General features: G+C 49.6%; 7 protein-coding genes across 7 annotated transcripts; 2 read left to right on the forward strand and 5 right to left on the reverse strand.

Annotated features, from left to right (window-relative positions):
* Window positions 1-138: 138 nt before the first annotated feature.
* On the forward strand, window positions 139-1282 carry BO80DRAFT_119986 (uncharacterized protein). The gene has a single exon (XM_025713479.1). It carries the CDS (start codon window positions 397-399, stop codon window positions 1216-1218), a length of 822 nt encoding a protein of 273 aa, XP_025573945.1. The 5' UTR covers window positions 139-396; the 3' UTR covers window positions 1219-1282.
* On the reverse strand, window positions 1282-3063 carry BO80DRAFT_119952 (putative MFS multidrug transporter). Its single transcript, XM_025713478.1, has 2 exons — window positions 2897-3063; window positions 1282-2844 (listed from the first exon to the last, which is right to left on the reverse strand). Exons 1-2 carry the CDS (start codon window positions 2928-2930, stop codon window positions 1346-1348), a joined length of 1533 nt encoding a protein of 510 aa, XP_025573946.1. The 5' UTR covers window positions 2931-3063; the 3' UTR covers window positions 1282-1345.
* A 651-nt stretch (window positions 3064-3714) lies between these two features.
* Window positions 3715-5105, reverse strand: BO80DRAFT_426309 (uncharacterized protein). Its single transcript, XM_025719732.1, has 2 exons — window positions 4897-5105; window positions 3715-4834 (listed from the first exon to the last, which is right to left on the reverse strand). Exons 1-2 carry the CDS (start codon window positions 5038-5040, stop codon window positions 3812-3814), a joined length of 1167 nt encoding a protein of 388 aa, XP_025573947.1. The 5' UTR covers window positions 5041-5105; the 3' UTR covers window positions 3715-3811.
* Window positions 5106-6064: 959 nt separating this feature from the next.
* BO80DRAFT_426311 (uncharacterized protein) lies at window positions 6065-7809 on the reverse strand. The gene has a single exon (XM_025719733.1). It carries the CDS (start codon window positions 7411-7413, stop codon window positions 6460-6462), a length of 954 nt encoding a protein of 317 aa, XP_025573948.1. The 5' UTR covers window positions 7414-7809; the 3' UTR covers window positions 6065-6459.
* A 2201-nt stretch (window positions 7810-10010) lies between these two features.
* BO80DRAFT_409837 (uncharacterized protein) lies at window positions 10011-11483 on the forward strand (the record flags this gene model as incomplete). Its single annotated transcript, XM_025717900.1, has 2 exons — window positions 10011-10930; window positions 10987-11483. The coding sequence occupies exons 1-2, from the start codon at window positions 10033-10035 to the stop codon at window positions 11481-11483; spliced, it is 1395 nt and encodes a 464-aa protein (XP_025573949.1). The 5' UTR covers window positions 10011-10032.
* A 1009-nt stretch (window positions 11484-12492) lies between these two features.
* BO80DRAFT_120087 (uncharacterized protein) lies at window positions 12493-14667 on the reverse strand. The gene is made up of 3 exons (XM_025713480.1): window positions 14487-14667; window positions 14076-14437; window positions 12493-14027 (listed from the first exon to the last, which is right to left on the reverse strand). The coding sequence occupies exons 1-3, from the start codon at window positions 14625-14627 to the stop codon at window positions 12683-12685; spliced, it is 1848 nt and encodes a 615-aa protein (XP_025573950.1). The 5' UTR covers window positions 14628-14667; the 3' UTR covers window positions 12493-12682.
* A 993-nt stretch (window positions 14668-15660) lies between these two features.
* On the reverse strand, window positions 15661-18034 carry BO80DRAFT_494633 (Zn(II)2Cys6 transcription factor). The gene is made up of 5 exons (XM_025723889.1): window positions 17937-18034; window positions 17408-17875; window positions 16892-17292; window positions 16252-16846; window positions 15661-16180 (listed from the first exon to the last, which is right to left on the reverse strand). Exons 1-5 carry the CDS (start codon window positions 18008-18010, stop codon window positions 15760-15762), a joined length of 1959 nt encoding a protein of 652 aa, XP_025573951.1. The 5' UTR covers window positions 18011-18034; the 3' UTR covers window positions 15661-15759.
* Window positions 18035-18128: the final 94 nt, after the last annotated feature.

Here is an 18128-nt window from a genome sequence, read left to right on the forward strand (position 1 = left end):
TTGCCAGGCCATCGCATGGACACAACGCATACCGCGAGGCTGGATCTATAGGCCACTCTGACCTATAGCGATGTGCTAACGTCCAATGTGCTGGGAATACACCGATAAGTCGCAAAGCGACAGACGGTAGACTCTGAGCAGACCAAAGTTGGTTTCTTCCCACTATGCAAGGGCATTCAAGAAGCGGGGTTGTGTTTCAGCCTCACTGCGGGCGGCAAATCGGACAGCAAACAGGGTGGTATCGGTTCAGGGATCTTTCCTGCCACCACGATCAACTGACAGTCTAATTCTAGGCCGAGAATCAATCTAGTGGGGGTGGGAGAGAACAGACGTTCGTCCCGCCCGGCCCGCGTCCTCATCATACGATTCTTCCCCCACCATCTCAGATCTACAGGCATGGATTCCGACTTTCCTGAACCTCATATCCGTCTCCCCCAAGGACCACACACCCACACCGCCATCCTCCTCCACGGCCGCGGCAGCAACGGTCCTGAATTCGCCGACGAACTCTTCTCCTCCTCCACCTCCACGGGCAAATCCCTCCCATCCCACCTCCCAACCTTCCGCTGGGTGTTCCCTACATCCAAAGACCGGTGGAATGCTCGCTTCGAAGAGGACATTTGTGCTTGGTTCGATGCGTATTCACTGACGGATATCACCGAGCATCAGCAATCACAAATTCCTGGATTGCAAGAATCGGTCTCGTATATTCTCAATATCCTAGAAGATGAGATCAATCTCCTCGATGGGAAGACCACCCATATTTATCTAGGAGGGATTAGCCAGGGTATGGCGACCGCTTTATGGACTTTCTTTTGCGCGAGTACCAAGGTGGAAGGGAGGTTAGGTGGGGTAATAGGTTTTTGTGGGTGGATGCCATTTGCAGAGAGGTTTGGGGATGATCTTGGGAATGAGGATTTAGATTTAGATGGGGGGAGACGAGTGGTTGAGTTTTGTTCTGGGATTGTGCGGGGTGAGGTTGAGGGAGATATCGATATGAGGGTTTTGGGTACGCCGGTACTGTTAGGCCACGGAGTGGATGATCCGATGGTGCCGGTGGAGTTGGGAAGACAGGTGCTTGGGATTGTGAAACGGGCGGGGGTGCAGGTGGAGTGGGTGGAGTATGTTGGGGCGGAGGGGGATGGGCATTGGATTAAGGAGCCGGAGGGATTTGATGCCATTTTGAAGTTTCTTGCGTCGGGATCAGGGGATGCTTAGGTTGTGGAATATTTTTGATATGGAAGGGTGGTTACCCGGCAACAATATCATAAACAATAGGAATAAATCTATCCGTACACTGGCTCCAGGCCATGCTCAGTCATTACTCGTCCAAGACATCCAACACCTACGTCTCCCGGATCTCCCTCGCCGGTCCATCAGTATGATGTATCTCGGCCCGCTTATCGAGCATGGCTTCGGCCATAAACGGACTGCGTTCCCGGATCTGCTTTCCCCAGACAATAAACGACAACGGCGCCAAGGTCAACAACAGACTGATAAACGCCAACAGCGTACTCGCCCACTGAAATCCCAATGTCGTGTACATGTTCGAGGTAGCGAGAGGCAGAAACGCGGCGACAGTATTCTCACCTACCACGAAACAGGCCACGGCGCTGCCGGCGTATTTGCAGTAGGCGTCGACCACGTAATCGGCAATACCACTGACGACCACCACACTGCCGACTCCGACCATCCAGAGACCGATGGCTGGGGCGATCCATGGCATGGATGGGTAGGAGGTCCACGCGTACACGAACATGCCGCCGGCGATACCAAAGATACCTCCGCCCACGGAGAGATAGAGTCTGGATTCCGGGATGGGCATCCCAGGATCCTCTTTATTCCGTTTGGCCGACTTGAAATATACCCGCGCAGAGAACAAGGAGAAGGTCCATCCGCAAGCTTCTCCGATCACAATTGCAGCTTGAATGTATCCCGATTGCACCGGGGTCCAATTGTAAAGTCCCACGAAAACTTGCTCGACGGATTGCGTGAACAGATACAGCGTGCCGACGGTAAAGGCCGACCATAGCGTGGCGAAGAAGATGACGTACTCTGTGAAGAGCATCTTGAAAGGCCGATGAATGCTAGTCAGTAACACCTGACGCAGGGGTTCCGCTTGAAGTTCGTGTTGAGTGTATGCGTTTTCCCCCTTGGCTCGGAGTTTCTTCGCGCGACGTTGTAGAATGACCGACCCTCGGGTTTCTTTGAGAATCACGACATTCACGACCCACAACGCCCCGCACCAGATCAGTTGCAAGTATGACAGCCACCGCCAGGTGAGAAATTGGAAAATGGCGGCACCGATCACCGGTCCGGCGCTACTTCCACCCAGATAGGCCACGATCCATAGAGCGACGGGCTTGGTGCGGTCCATCTCCGATTCGAAAAGGTTACCGATGATACTGGCTGAGCTGTTCCCAAGTACCGCCACACAGCCACCAGCGAAAAACCGGACAATAATGAGGGTGGCGAAATTTTGAGCCACAGCTTGGGGAATGATGAAAATAATGAGCACAAAGTGGGTGATCAGTAACGAGCGTCGGATGCCAAAATCCTCCATGATGGGGAGGATGAGCAGAGAAAAGAAGACGCCACCCATGGTCCAAGAGGCCACAGGCCAATATGAGTTCGGAAAGTTCGCATCGCTAATGTTGAATTCGTCGTTGATCGCTTCGTGCGCCACCGTGATCATGGTACCGTTCATGAGGGCCACAAAGGTGGTCAAGAGGGCAGTAATCGTGATGAGCCATTTCCTGGGGTTAGACCAGTTGAAGGGATTCTTGGGGTCCTTGGGTCCGTCCCAGTCAACAATTGTCACCTCAGTAATGTCGCTGGAGGGGACTGTCTGTGTCAGCCATACAACCACAGGAAAGAAATTGCAGCAGGCACTTACCCGAGGATTTCTCCCCGTCATCTCCGACTGTCATGTTGCGATGGAAGAGAAGATGACAACACCCTCAGAAAGAGGTATGAAGAGCAAAACAGTCTGTCAGACGACCTCGCGGGTCTTTATTGTCCAAGAACTAGACAAGACGAGCGGTATTAATGACAAGCACCACGCGAGAAGACGGATTGTGTCGTGCAGGACAAGGCACATTCCAAACAGCCCGGGCTCCTTGCAGGAATCTATCGCAATAAATAAGACATTCACCTGTCGGCAAAATCGCATCCGGTTTACCGAAAGGGGTTAGGAAATGGCTCCATCGGCCAGGAACTGGGCAGTGAAGGGAAGAAATATGGGCTTGAAGGGGAGTGGAGCTGGCGGCCAGTGGGTTCAAAATTACGTATGGGTCCGGAGATCCAGTCCAGCCCTATATGCTTTCCGGATTCTAGAACAATCACTGGAAGGTCTGCATATAGGGACCCCAGGCAGTGTCGAGGCCATTCTGATGCGAGGCGATATTCGTCCAGATCAGACACTTTGCTATTGATTCAAGATCATTGTTTGACCTCAGACTCGAGGTGATTCATCCTTGCCACCAGGAACCAAGAGACCCTCTCGGTGCCTGCCGCTGGGGCTCTCCGTTTAACTGCCTCTTTCGGACTAGTGTTAAATCACGTGAACAGAAGCTTTCCGGTTTACCAAATGGCATTATGTGATCAATGATTTGAACAATGCACTCACTGCAAGTTCCGATGAGCAAGTGACATATTCCAATTGCAAATCAGGATCAGCAGGATAACTCTATAGGTCAATGAACTTGTAAGCTGCACCAATGATATCATGTTTATTTAATTACTGTGTTTCCCCAGAGATATACTCCGTACTATTGGTCATTGACTCTCACAATGCAGCTGTTGATGTGTCCTACATGATCACAGGCTGGATTGGGGATGAATGGCCACGTGATCCCGGGGCAAGTATATCCTCGTGCCTCACCAGGCCCATCCCGACCGCCCATTCGGTCTTTCCCCCATACTCCTCAATCAGCTCCGTCGCCAGATCAAGCCGTCTCTTATAACGTTTTGGTTGGGCTGTAACACTGAGAACGTGGCCGTGCATCTGCAACTTCTCTGTCGACTGGTTGGCCACTGCAAGCAGACCCGCAGACACAGTCAACAAGAAGACGAGTCCAATCTTTCCCACCTGCGTTGCATTACTGACCAAGACCACGTTAACATAGACCATCACCGTGGCGAACGCAGCTATCCAGCTCTCCGCAGCTGACATATCTCGAACCCATTGACCGGACGTCACAGCTTTGATGTCACCCACCTTGCCAACCACCTTAATCCAGCGGTCCTGGCTGAGCAGAACCAGGAGATCACCCGGTTCGTCCTCTTCACGGGCACCCGACCACTCGAATTTGCTTCGTCGGCGGATCAGGAGAACATTAAGGAGGCGCGCAAACATCAAAACCGCCGTGGAGGATACAGCCCACCAGTCTTCTAAAACAATGAAAAGTCCGACCGCGGTGATGGCAAGGAAGACCGCCCCAGAATATGCTACCATAGCGACATAAGTGGCATTAGCAGTGGAGAAGAAAATCCCTGGTGACCTTGGAGAGTGCCCATGGACATTGGTAACCGCGACAGTGGTCAGAGAGCCAGTCTTTCCAACCCTCTGGAGATAGTACACGGTGGCTGGGTTCTCGATGCGAAAGACATAGCCCGTAACCATGTTCGCTGCGGCTGGATACTCGCTTTTGCTGAGATCGGCGACATATTGTTGCCGATGAATACCTGGACAGAGCACGAGACTGTCTAGGAGAGTCGCTGTCCCTGTTAAAACGGTGCGTTGAGAACTGGTCGCAATGTCTGCCAATGAAACAATGCCCGCAAGGCCGAGGGAGACGCCCGATAAGGCTTGCTCAACCGACGAAGCATGCTGCTGTACAATAGACCAGAGTCAACATTCCACTGATCCCATCATATCAGAGGCTGGCCACCCACCTTGACGAGGAGTGCCAACTTGGAATAACTATCCAAGGTTACCCACTCCTGCAAAACCCGTGACACAGCCTGAGCGGCCTTGTGTGACACATTATATAAGAGCGCAACAGGCTTTTGAACGTGCAAACCTTCTGCGGTCGCCATGCTTAGTGCCGGTGTCTTGGATGCTTGCAAGGCGTACGCAACAGTGTGCCGGCTGATGTTTCCGGTGGTCAGGTTGCGGGGTTTAATTGACAGGGATGCATTGTTGCCCAACTGCATGCTTTGCGTGTCCCCAGACCGCCCTCCGCGATTCCCGCAGTCCTAGTGGACGTAGTGGACGGCGACCATACAGAGTAATATCCCATTTGTCTCTACGCAGTATACCGGTTGCTGCATCCCCATGATGGATGGTCAAGTTAAACGCCCGTCTGGATTATTCCCATCCCACACCGACAGTGGCAAGGAATCAATTTTTGAAGACATTCCAGCTTATTGGTCGGTCTTCTCAGAACTTGTCTCTTCAAACAAAGCAACGCAGGATTCTTCGTCCGTGCTGATTAAAAGCATCCGTTGCAAATAGGGATGGAAGATTACAACAGCCATTCTTGGGGCCCCATTGAAAATCAAGGTCGCACTCTACTATACAGACGCATACCAGTGAAAGCTAGAAAGATGAACACCAGGACAACAAAGACCGGTCTAGCCCTTTTTGCGCGGCGTGGCCACAATTATACCCCTTGATTGACCGACCCTTTGCAGCTATTTGCAGCAGTATTGTTCCCTGCCAGGTTCCGGCCTCGCCCTTGCCTCGACGCAACCGGATATTGTCGCGGGGAACAAGTACCCCAAATCATGGTTCGGGGAATCACATGTTCTTTCGATCGTAGAATGTCGAGGTAAGGCATGAGATCGAAGCAATGGAGCCATTCAAGATTTATGCACGTCTATTGTAATGGCGGTTGGGCCATCGAATAGCGGCGTGGCTACCAATTGGTGATGATACGGTGAGCTTCCCAGCCACCTCTTCCAACTGTGTCAGGCATTAACTAAGGCAGCATCAGTGACTAATATAGCATTACTCGCAGTGGCTGTTTGATTGGTTGAGATCGCGCAAGACCCACCCCGCAAGATCTGCTTCACGATTCTTGTTACTCCACAACTAGTTTGGAAGGTCAGTGTGATTTGTGTGGGTTCTGATTCATCTATCCTCATCATCTAGTTATGACGTATACAGGAGCATCTCTCCACAGCAGCGGACCTTGAGATGGTTTATGCCTTCTATACCTTCTAGCCGGTTCCCAAGACACAACAGTCCTAGAATTGCCAGCAACAACAGCATTGCTGCTGTATATACCTCTCTCTTGATACCCCATATCAATATGGCTACCGCCACTTGTAATATATGGTCGCAGGGCGCCGAGTCGGCTTGTTGGGTATCTGTGCAATTCGGTGGCTTCAGGGTCATGATTACGGCTCTTCTCGGTCCACTCTTACGACCGCCGGCTTATGGACGTTTGCGGAATATATTCGCACTGGTCCCACGGAGTCAGCGACATACTAACACATCGAGCTGGGGTCTTCCTAACAGGGACCCAAGCTGTCATGAGTCTGTCCAGACCACCGCCTGATAAACGGGTCGGAGTTGACCTGTCGGACAACAGTGACGCCTGCACCATTGCTGCCCGAGTCCTCGTACCCAGATGCCGTAACGTTGAACCCGCGAGCACTTGGTGTTAATGGGTCGGGGTCGTAACTCGCACTCGCCCCGCGAGCGATCTTGACCAGCCGTCCCAGGATCGCATATTCTAATTTTAATTTGATACTATAGGCGACAGGTTTGAACATGACCTGCAACGCATAGTATCCAGCGTATTCAATGGCCACGACTGCGACGTCCAGAATGAGGATAAAGATGTTGATGACGAGCAACTGGGTAAGGATGATGAACCGTGGCCGCTCTGGGCGAAGACGCAGCATCTTGATGGTTTCCAACACGTATATACCGGAAAGGATAGCCTCCTGGACGGAAAACGCCACGAGCTGGATCCGCTCCATGATGTCGTACCCCTCGGGGAAGTTGGGGGTGTCATTCAAGGATCCATAGAGAAGGACTGCGGTGGGTATCTGGAGGAAAATGCAATCGAGGATGATCATGTAGAGGAGGCCCCGCAACAGCCTTGGTGCCTGCAGGAGGAGATGCAATCGCGACCATAGAACGAGGGAATGTCCCGTGATGATGCAGATCCATGTTGGGATGATCAGGGACACGGGTATGTAAGGAGAGATTCCAAAGGAGAAGATAAAAAGCAGGTATCCCACGCAGTGAGGAATCAGGCTGACGGAGGTGACGAACAAGCTCCAGAAATAGCATCCCTGGTACCGGTGAAAGGTCGTCAGACAGAGCACCACGAGCTCGATCGCATTGTACCAGGTGATGGCAGCAAATGCAGAGATGACATATCTCTGGACTGAGTCGCTCGGGGTGACGGATGAAAAGTCGCCGTTAGAGGTGTCGATACTGACGTTGTGTGACATCGTACCAAGATCGGTCGGTCTATAGGGGCCAGCAATCTCATATCGACTGGCGATTAGCGACTGGGTAATCTGTGAAAGAAGCAAAGGAGCTCAAAAGCCGACGGATTCTATAACTGGCCCATGAGCTGCCACTTTACCACCAGCTCCATGTCTGCCAGACTCTGCGTGGAATTGTGGAATTGAACTGCAGCTTCCGTGACAAAGATCAGGGAAAATAAACTTGCTGGGAGGATTCATCATCTTGTAAGGAGATGGACATGGCCGGCAAGGAGAGAGCGGCACTTGGTCCGCGCGGGTCGCGGAAACCTTAATGCCCGTCTCTGACGTCTTCGACCCTTCTAGGCCTGGCTGTGTTTCTGCAGGCCAATTTGACGGCCGATGGCTTGGAACTCAATTCTCCAGGCATAAGGCACGGCCGAACGGCGTGGTGGGCCCCCAGCAGCATTCTGGAAGCTCGAATTGCCCCAGAAATCAGTGTTGGAACCCTGACATCAGGAGATGGCATAGGCATCAGTCCACCCGCCAAGCGCAATAGTCATTGAGGTAGTTACTAATCTGAACCTAGATCTGAACGGGTGGATTTAATTGGGTGGTAACAGCTTCCAACTCGGCCGGAGAGTGCGACGAGTCAAGGAAAGCTTCACGATCCAAGGTTAGAGACCACACGTGCGAAAGATTATCTAATCCCATTCGAGCGAGGTTTCTCGCTCAAATTGCCTAATGATGACGGTCAGTACCTGGTTGTGCCGGATGTCGGCAAGACCGATGCTGGAGTCTCTGGGCATAATCGAAGCACACATTTGTGCTCTTCACAGGATTGCATGACCCTTGTCCATGGCTGCGTACAAGGCATAGTGGCTGTTGGCTTGAACGCCACATGGATGCCTGCGGAGTCAGGGGCGATGTGGTCTCTCGGCCCTAGTGCCTGTCATAAGGTTACTCTGAAGACTGCCGAGGCTTACGCCATTGGATGGTCAGATACACTGCCACTGACGGACCAAGAATCTACCATTACACCTGAGCGTTTTGCTGAGCCCAAGGATACGCTGTCCTCGCTTCGAGGCATACCTTGACACCATATCCAAGGGATGCCAGAGCAAATTGATGCTGGTCCGTCCCCGCATTTGCCACGAAGGAAGCTTGCCATCAAGAACCATATGAACAAGTCCCACATCCTGTGTCACCAATCGCACGTGCTACCAGGATCCCCCCTATCGAAGTAATATGAACATCAACCCTGATGGCCCGTGCATAGTTTCGCTTTCCGTTTGTGCGAACGGAGCTGGAGCTACTCTCTTCTCTGATGATCAATGATCAGGTAATATGGTATCTGTTGATGCCTTGTTCTGGTTTCTAATGTGTCTAGAAATAAGCCAAATTTATAATCAACGCCAACATTGAACTAGGCATTCAAACATCATACTAGTGAGATATCTGGCACACGATACATGCAAAAGCTACCACTGTTCCAGATCTAAGATCGAATGTACTGGGAACTGCAGATCAAGCCCCAAGTACAAGAGTCAGTAGATTCACCTGCTCTGGGAACGAATCTGATACAACCGGAGTACTTTAATTAACATCGCGGTCCACCAAGACGCATGGTATGGCAAACCATCAACGACAAGATCCGATATAGCTAATCCTTTAAGCGGCAACTGCCATTTACAGCTACATATAAAATTCTTCCTTAGTGCATTGTCATATGACCTAGCTCTTCACATTTTCTCCACTCACACTAACTTCTCTCTAAGCAACTCTTTATTCCAGTCGGATTAGATCCCTCAATAGCAACATGAGATCGCTCTCTTCTGGGTAATAAGCCCTTAGCATAGTATGGCATACTGCATTATGCTATACTGTCTTTGAGAACAAATAACCGCCCTCATGACCACAACGGAACGCACTAAATTTTAGGAAATAGCAGCATATCTCAACGAATTAACCTACGGATATGTTGAAGCAGGGGAACTCCGACAGATTTAGCATGCAGTCGGAAATATTGAGGTCCATATAAAGGACATTGTCCCCTGTATTGCTCTCGCGTCGGAGGGTATATTGATGGACTAAGAAGATTACAGCTTTACTCTACACCATCACGAACCGGGCAACAATGATGGAAGTATCATTCGAGGCTTTTTTCATCAACTATAGGGTAACGGTGAGATGTTGTCCACGACAAAAGAGCTCCAATAAAAGACAAAACAAAGAATGCAGACCATGAAGCTGGTCCAGACAACTGACAAAGGTCTTTCACGTCACAATGCAATTGTGACTAATCAATGAGACTTTTGCGAGATGTCTCAACACCCTTTCTATAACTAGGAAAGTTGCTATTTTCTCTTCATCTCAACACATGGAGACCAATCCTTTGTCTCGGAACTCGACTATAAAAGGTCGAATATAGCAACAAAGATATAGGATCTTACAATCCATGCTACGTACCCACACTCTATATATATATCAGTTAGGACATTCAGGTTGATTCGATAAATCGCTATGGCCCCATTCATTTACCCTACCATAGAGCTATCAATACCACCAACGGAGTACTCTTCAGACTCGATGGACACCACAGACACATCAGACTGGATGCGCTTCACCGAAACATCAGACTCAATGGACTACCCAGACACGCCAAACTCGACCGGGTCAACAATCATACTCGATAATTTTACCCCACCACTCCTCCAATTGCCCACCAGGCCGTCCACCGAAGAACCAGGCAGTATCGGACACGCAAAGCACATCATCAGAGACATACTCCAACTCCCACTAGCCAGAGCCGAAAAGTGTCCCTTGCTCGACCCTCACGGCTCCACGGTATCATATCTAGTCGAGCTTCACAGCCCCATTCCACATGCTGGCCTCGCACCCGTACAATTCGGCACCGTACGCACCCCGATCGACACCCATCGCCTGATTGTCCAATTCAAAGGCTCAAACCGGCAAAACCCCATGTCCGATGCCTTCTGGGCGCGCAACAAAGTAGCAGCCATGAAACTAGCTCGCGAGATCCTTCACAACACTCCATTCGATATCGCCGTTCCCGATGTCTACGCCTGGTCAGATGGAGCTGGTCAGCCCGGCGACAAGGCATGGGTTGTTCAGAGTGCTACTCGTAAGTGGGAACCGCTTGCGCAGCACTTCAGGCGCAACGAACAAGATCAGGAGTTCGTACTTGATCAGATTGCTGAACTACAGGGATATTTTCAGGAGTATAAGATGCCACGCCCGGCACAAGGGTATGGAAGTTTCGGCTTTGATTCCGCTGGCCAGGTTTGTGTCGCACCGATGGAGAATCCGAACATCGGGGGTCCTTTCACCTCGATCCGTGATATGATGCGTGCGGAGTACATGTTCGAGCTCAGCAGATGCGAGCAACACGGCACGATTCGAGGATGGTCCGACAAGCCCGAACTGAAAAGAAAACTCGATGAATTCACGACCACAGGATTGGAAAAACTGCTGAACAAAATACCCGACGTCAAGCCACAATTCACACTCAACAAAATCGGTAAGTTTCCAACCCAACCATCTCCCCAATCCATCAACACAGCTAACACCTCCCAGAACTCAGCAACTTCATGTGCGACTTGTTCTTGGAAAGCCGAATAATCTACATCGTAGACTTCAGCTACGCAACCATCTCCCACCCTTTAACGGAGTTCTTCAACTCCTATCACAGCATGTTCGGAAACCTCCCTCTCCCTCTCGATCCCGACTGGGGCCTTCTCTACCGCTCTGTCCTCGAGGGATTCGAAAAGGAATCTGTGGACGTGGATCTCCGCGAACTAGATAATCCCGCCTGTGCCAGGAGGGTTAAAGATCCGGAATTTAGCTATGCCATGGGAAGAGACTTATATGCCGCTTTTAAGAGAGCTGGGATAGCGACGCCGAGGAAAATGCGCGTGGCGAGGATAATGGCGACGTTTAGGGGGTTGTGTGCTGCTGTGGGTGGGCGGGACTTGTTTCAGTGGGCGCCTGATATGTTTGCCAAACAGGAGATTGAGGAGGGGACGGAGGTGTTGGGGAAGTATTTGAGTTTTATGGAACGGTTGGTTGACTGATTGATTAGCAGCCTCGTTCTCAACAAATTTGGGGTGTTTCGGTCTGGGGGGTGGATAGATGTCTCCAGTATGTATTGGTTGAGGCCAAGTGCCATGCTTCCTGGAGAATTACTAGCCAATATCCGGCGACAGATGGTGGATCTTACATTTCGGGATACTACTTACAATATCACAATGAATAATAGATTATGGATAGACCCAGGATATTGCAATTTGTTCAAGATTGATAGATAACATCTCCACATTGTAAACCCATCCTAGATTGAATAACAGAACTGCTAGATTCATTCTTATCCTATCCTTTATACTTTATCCCTCTTTATACTTTCCTAATATTCTTTCATTATACTCCCCTTTTTTGTAATTTTATTTTACAAATTAGACTGCAGCCATCCAATCAACAAGCCCGGGTGGTCTAGTGGTATGATTCTCGCTTAGGGAATGGCTTCATCCGCCTTCAAAACCCAAGCATATCTGCGAGAGGTCCCGCGTTCGATCCGCGGCTCGGGCCTTGTATTTTCTTTTTTTCCTTTTTCTTCCTCATCTTTCTTCTTTTTTTTTGGTGGTGGTGGTGGTGGGTGGTCTAGGTCAGTAAGTCAGTCAGTTTGTTGTGTGGCATAACGAGGGAGGCCCTCCTACATATATATAGAGGAGGTAATTAATGGGTGATTCCTCGGTGGTACTGGGGTACGTCTTTAGAAGGGACGCACAGGACCAGTAAAAACTTACTTACTGGAAGCAGCGGTCTGGATGTCGATTTTGTCTTCAATTCTGAATAAATACGCGTGATAGTTTGTTTGTGCACTGCTGAACACCTTCCCGTCCAAGATAGCCCAGAACACACGCGGGGTGCTTGCTATTTGACCCGCTATGCAACTACACTGTCCGTTTCTATTTCTCCATCTCACTCAACGATAAGCGCGGTTCCTCTACGGAGTAGTCAACTTGGATTATATATTTATAGTATCACTTCTCCAGTTGTCTGAGTGTGAGGAAGAAGATATTTGCACTAGTTTATAGAATGATTAATCAACTTGAAGAACGCAGCTGCGTAAAAACATGGAAGAGGATGTGATCTTGGTCCGAACATTCCTCGTAACAGTCATTGACGGAAAATTGGAAAGAAACCAGGATAAGGAGACCACCTCGAAAAACAAATCATTGCAATATCGATCCTCAAAAATAATTCCAAACACTTTTCACCAGAAAGCCCATGATGCGCCAACTCCAGTAAGGCCATACCTCATCGCAGATACCCAAGTTCTCTCATTGCATCGCTCGCACGTGTATCCAAACGAGTTGTTCTGCAGGAATAAAAGCGCCTGGACACCTCCAGCGCTCAGTCGAGGTCGAAGGGCATCCTCTCTGCAAAAGAGACAGGGGAGACTGCTAAAAGGCAGTTCTTCAGTTACTGTTGGGTCTTGGGGAGGTACTTCACTGGTTTCCTCCTGCCTATCTTCGTCTAGTATGGTACTTGCATTTGACGAAGTTTCGGAATGGTCGCTTTCCTCGCTCTCATCTTCTTTTTCCGTGAAAACATCTGCTGAAAACGAAGTCGGTACTGCATACTGCTTAAAGCGTCCAATTTGGCCCAAGATCAATGTGGTATTGCCTTTTTGCGTTTTGTCACGGTGTGACGTAGTGAACACCTTGAGACAATGATCATGTGAGCTGCTAGACTCTGGTGCCTCCGATACCTGGTTTTCTCGCAACAGAACCTGAAGATAACAGGGCGTTGGATGCTCGGCTCGAAGGCCTCCTTGAGCATAAAGTGATATATGCCGGCATGTGCTGCTTCGACAAGGCTCTTTGAGAATTAGAACCGGCGATTCGCTGTCGTGTATGATCATTGTCCTCACACAGAATTCAAGACAATTATTATCACCGGACACACAGTTTGCAATAGTAACAGCGCCGTCAATAAAAGCTTCGACATTAGGATCAATATCCAGCTCCTCACTATCGTAGATAGCGGAGGAATATGTGGACCCTTCGTCATCGGTCGTCACAGGAAAATATTCGGATTGCGAGAAAACGGCATCGTCCGTTGTATTTCCATTGCTGATCTGATATTGAACCTCAGATGAGGATGTATGATCTTGGCCCTCCTCTACTTCGGAGTGCGGTCCTTGGATAGAGATCGGGAACTGGGCGATATACTGTGATGGATGAAATGCTCCGTCATTTCGTATGACAGCAAGCGTTTCGCTACAGTCCTCCCATTCTGTGGAGCCGACGCTTCCACAGCTCTGCGATGATATGTGTATCAAACTGGTATCCTGCTGCTCTAATAGTGAACAGCTTGTGGGCGTAGAACCGCCGCTGTATTCGCGGGTAATGCACTGCTTGTTTTTGCCCGTGCGTGTCTTGACTATCAGTGGCTGCGAGCTTCGTTTAGCCGGGGATTGACGTTCATGTTTGGCTTTTACGTATATCACGCTTGGGTTGCTCTGTTGGAAAGCCTCACACCAGGCTTCAAATTGATTGAAATGCGAGGTAATAGAGTCATTCATATTGTTGATCAAAATTTGTGTTTCGTCTGTTCTTTGACCGGTCAGTATGTAAGCGAAGGCCCAGATATCCCATCCTTACTTGAATTCATTCCGTGCCAAGAGTATAGTGGACAGAGCATAGTGAAGTGAAGACTCGATATGTTTTGCTGCTTGAATCAGATCATTGATGTGATTTCGATTGAGAACGAAAGTCGAAGAAGATCGAGCGCCCTTGAAAACTTCTCTGATGCGTCGCAGGATCTCTTTTGTGGCCTTGCTTTTCTGGCTTTTATTGCCGTAGTAGTGTGTCAAGGTTGATGTTAGTTTCTCAACGTCAGATATTAATAATCTGATGCTTCTTGCGCAAAAGCGAACAAGGTTCTCCTTTCTGCCATTCACAATTGTTTCAAGGTTCTTGATGGACTCGGATTGGCCTGCGAAGTAGGCCATAAGGTCCGTTGTCTAGACGTATGTCAGCATCAGTCCCTAGAGCGAAATTCTGTCGACTTGCCCTCCTGATAGTTTCCAGCACCGTATGATATCGTCGAAGGTCCTCCGAAGAGTCCTTGATCTCATTAGCAAATTCAAGGAGAGTTATCAAAAACCCTCCTAACGCTAGAACGCTGGAAGCTAAACCCACGGGGTCAGTCATGACTTGAGAAATCCCAAGGCGACATGCAGCGAGGTTCAAGGGAACGACGAGCGGTGCAGAGGGAATGAAAAGAACTCGGTCGGGACTGAGGGTTATTACTGTATTATAAATCTGTCACGGAAGCAGCACTGCCCTCCGTGAGGCTAGCAGGGAGCGCTTAGAAGAGGGAAATAAAATCGCTGGTATTCAGCAGCTCGCCATTGAGATAGGATATTACCATGATTGAAAAGCCTGCTTTGGGTGACAAGAGACGCCCTGTCGTCGAAAATTGTGTGGACTTACTACAACAGGAGCGAAGTTTAAAGGCTGGAAAGCAGTCCGCAAGGCTGGCGCTTAGACCGCATCGCCACATACTCTGTGGCGGAGTGCATAGCAGCTCATATCTGGGTTAGGTATCTTTCAAGACAGCCATAAGTGATTGCCAGTGGAAAAGGCAATCATCGTGATGTTTAATGCTCGATATCGTTCCTTAGCATAGAAAATGTCGGTGGAAGCCTGGAAGGTGGAGGGTGAACAAGTTGTTAGCTCATGCGCAGTCCCGACTCTGGGCCTTGTGATTGGGGGATAGGGTGACTGACTATAGACCCGCAGGTGAACCGCCATGTCGCCGAATTTATGCTTCAGACAGGCCTGCAATCAGTCAGGTCGAGCTAGATCCCGACCCTCAGCCTGTCCATGGATACTTAGGTCTAAGGGACTGATGGATAGTCACCGAAGACGTGGGTAGAAACCTTAATCACGACCTGGAGTGAGCTACTGAGGAAAGAAAGCATACCACACCACACGAAACGCGTAGGTTGAACCAGGAATGAGGTATCAAGGACAAAAGAATGGAGACTCGCCGCAGTTGCGTATCATTGTGGACTGTTAGTTGTGTTCTACTGCGTTATCGACTTGTTTCTACGCGCGTGGCATTTTGCGTGGCTTCATATTCTTGCTTCAACGGGAAGCACCCAAATAGCTAGCATCATATCAAAGAAGATGACTTGACTTTGGGCTTATGATAGGTGCGATGGGTAATTACTGAACAGCTCTTGATTTCTGAGGTAGCGCATACAAAATCCTAGAATAAAGTGAAGACGCCCTAGGGCCTCAGTCCCAATAGATGAGTCTCTTCATCCAGGTCAAGGAATCATCGGAAGAAGGGAAGGCTCGAGAAGAATGTCTCATCGTCATTCCTATTATTTTCAGACGAACCGAGATCCATTTGCAGAATGTCAGAAAATGAATTTGGTACAGGGTCCGCCATCGAACCGTTATCCCCATAGGGGGCTTGCAGGAAAGAATCGGGTCCTGGAGGAATACTGGGTGACTGATCTGAAGCTATGAGTCCGTGCCGAACAACGCCGTTCTGAGGAGTGGCGTTGCAATGAAACCATAGACGTTCGAGCAGCTTCGCATAGCGATAGGCGAGATGTGTTGGGGATGTAGCAGCAGCTTTCAGCATAGAGATAAACTCTCTGGTAAGTGTGAAGCAAGTTTCGTCCTCATCGGAGTGTATTGCCCCAATGGAGTGAGTTTTGAAGAGAAAAACAGACGCGTATATCTCATAGCTGAGATGCTCACACATGTCAGAAAGCATTAGAGCAAGATAGATATTGTTACCAAGTTGTATAAAACTCACAGATAATACCGAATGGGAAGGAATTTCACCATATGGCCTGAAATCGCACCCCCCACGAGGTTTTGTAGTAGCCTTTTCGCGGCCTCAATAGCAGAGTAGATATGGCGGCCATCTGGACTACCCATGACACTGTCGGGGAAGAGGGAATCGCTATCTTCCTGGCTAGTCATGGGAGCCTTTTTGCAGGCTCGATATATCACTGCTTGAAAAGCAAAAGCATTGACATAAAGCTGCAAATATTCAAACTGTAATGTGAGTAGGCAGGACAGGGAGGACGGGATATCAATATTGAACCATATTCCCTTCCACATATCCATCGCCTTAGCTCCATCATCCAGGTATTTAGAGTAATCCCCCATGATCATCAACTGTGAGGTGCGTGACTTTGATGCGTAAAGAACATCATGGATATTCCCAAAAATGGTGGTCAACTCCACCTGCGCCTGCACAAACGAAGCATAGTCAATCCCGCCAGTCATCCCCGACTGAAGCGATGGGTAATCCTGGGTGCTGAATCTAGTCGATAGGCTAGGTCCGCGACACCAAAAGGCTTGGCCCATTTGGATCGATATCTGACGGTCGGCAAGATATGTGACTGGCGAAGTCAGTAACACGGCCATCGTATAGGTTTCCCACCTACATATCCATGCCAGTCTCTTCCTGCAGCCAATCTCTTGTGGCTCGGACTCTACTTCGCCAGGAAAAGATTGTTTATCCAAGTGTAATAGGTACGCTTGTCTGACAGCTAGACCGATTAAGTTCCATGCAACGCAATCTTCGTCATATGCGTTATCTCGTTCATGGCTGTTCTGTAGATGGTCCTCTGAACGCATCAAATGCGGCATCCATTCGGCTAGTAGCAGTAGGCCTTCCACAGAACCAACATGTCGTACACTTCTGGCACCAAGAGCAACACGAAGGAGCAGCTTATCAACGTATTCTTTGATTCTCATATGAAGGGACAAGTAGTCTGGTCGGTTCTGGGTTGCAATTGTAAGCACAGAAGCGAGGAGAAAGGTCTCTGTAGCCCACAAGTGCGAGCTTTTGGTAGACAGGAAGGTATTCGGGACAATCGGAAAGTAGGGGTGATAATTATCTGCGTAGCTTGTACGCTGCGAGTCAGCTGCCGCACTGTCGCACATGGGAGCTAACGTACTATTGGACTAGGGGCTCCAGGTGATGTATATCGACAATTCCTTCTTGGATGATCTCTGACGCCATTATAGGGGGGCTGATATGTTCCTGAGCTTGTTCTTGGCCGTCGCTAGTCCGTTGCATGAAGGCTGATCCCGGTAGAGTCTGCCTTGGGGGCGCTTTGTCGACTTCCCCCATATTGGCAGCTGTTTGAGCAAGGATTTGTAGTGCTTCCCAGGGATTTTGGACTCCCCCATCAAACTTGCTATCATTCTGCATTCTCAAAGTCCTGTAGCGTAGGGGGTTAGAGTCGAGTTCCGGCTTTCTTTTTGAGCTTTCGGTGCCTATTGAAGGCTGTGTCGCTAAGGTATGACGGCGACCCCTAAAGCGCGAGTAGTCCCCTCCTCTCCTTGAAGTTGCCAGTATACATCGATATCCCTCAGATGCGCATTTTGAGCACGGCTCATGATTGTTTCCACGAGTATACCGTCTAGGAGGATGGTGTGAGAAAGTTAAGCCATCGGAGAGGCGCGGGGTAGAAGAACACTCACAAATCGCACTTTGTTTTGCGTTGCCGACAGCGGAGGCACGCCCGGTAAAGCCTTGTCCCAGTGCTCTTTGTCATGGCTGGTGACAAGATGGACTAAGGATACTGAAGACAAAGAAACCCAAGGGGCAGAAGAGAAGTGGAAGGAGTGCGGGGTGCGGGGATCGGCAGTAGACGGCTGTAGTTCGCTTTAGCC

The sequence above is a fragment of the Aspergillus ibericus genome (genome assembly GCF_003184845.1).
Source record: "Aspergillus ibericus CBS 121593 unplaced genomic scaffold BO80scaffold_27, whole genome shotgun sequence".
Taxonomy (NCBI): Eukaryota; Fungi; Ascomycota; class Eurotiomycetes; order Eurotiales; family Aspergillaceae; genus Aspergillus; species Aspergillus ibericus.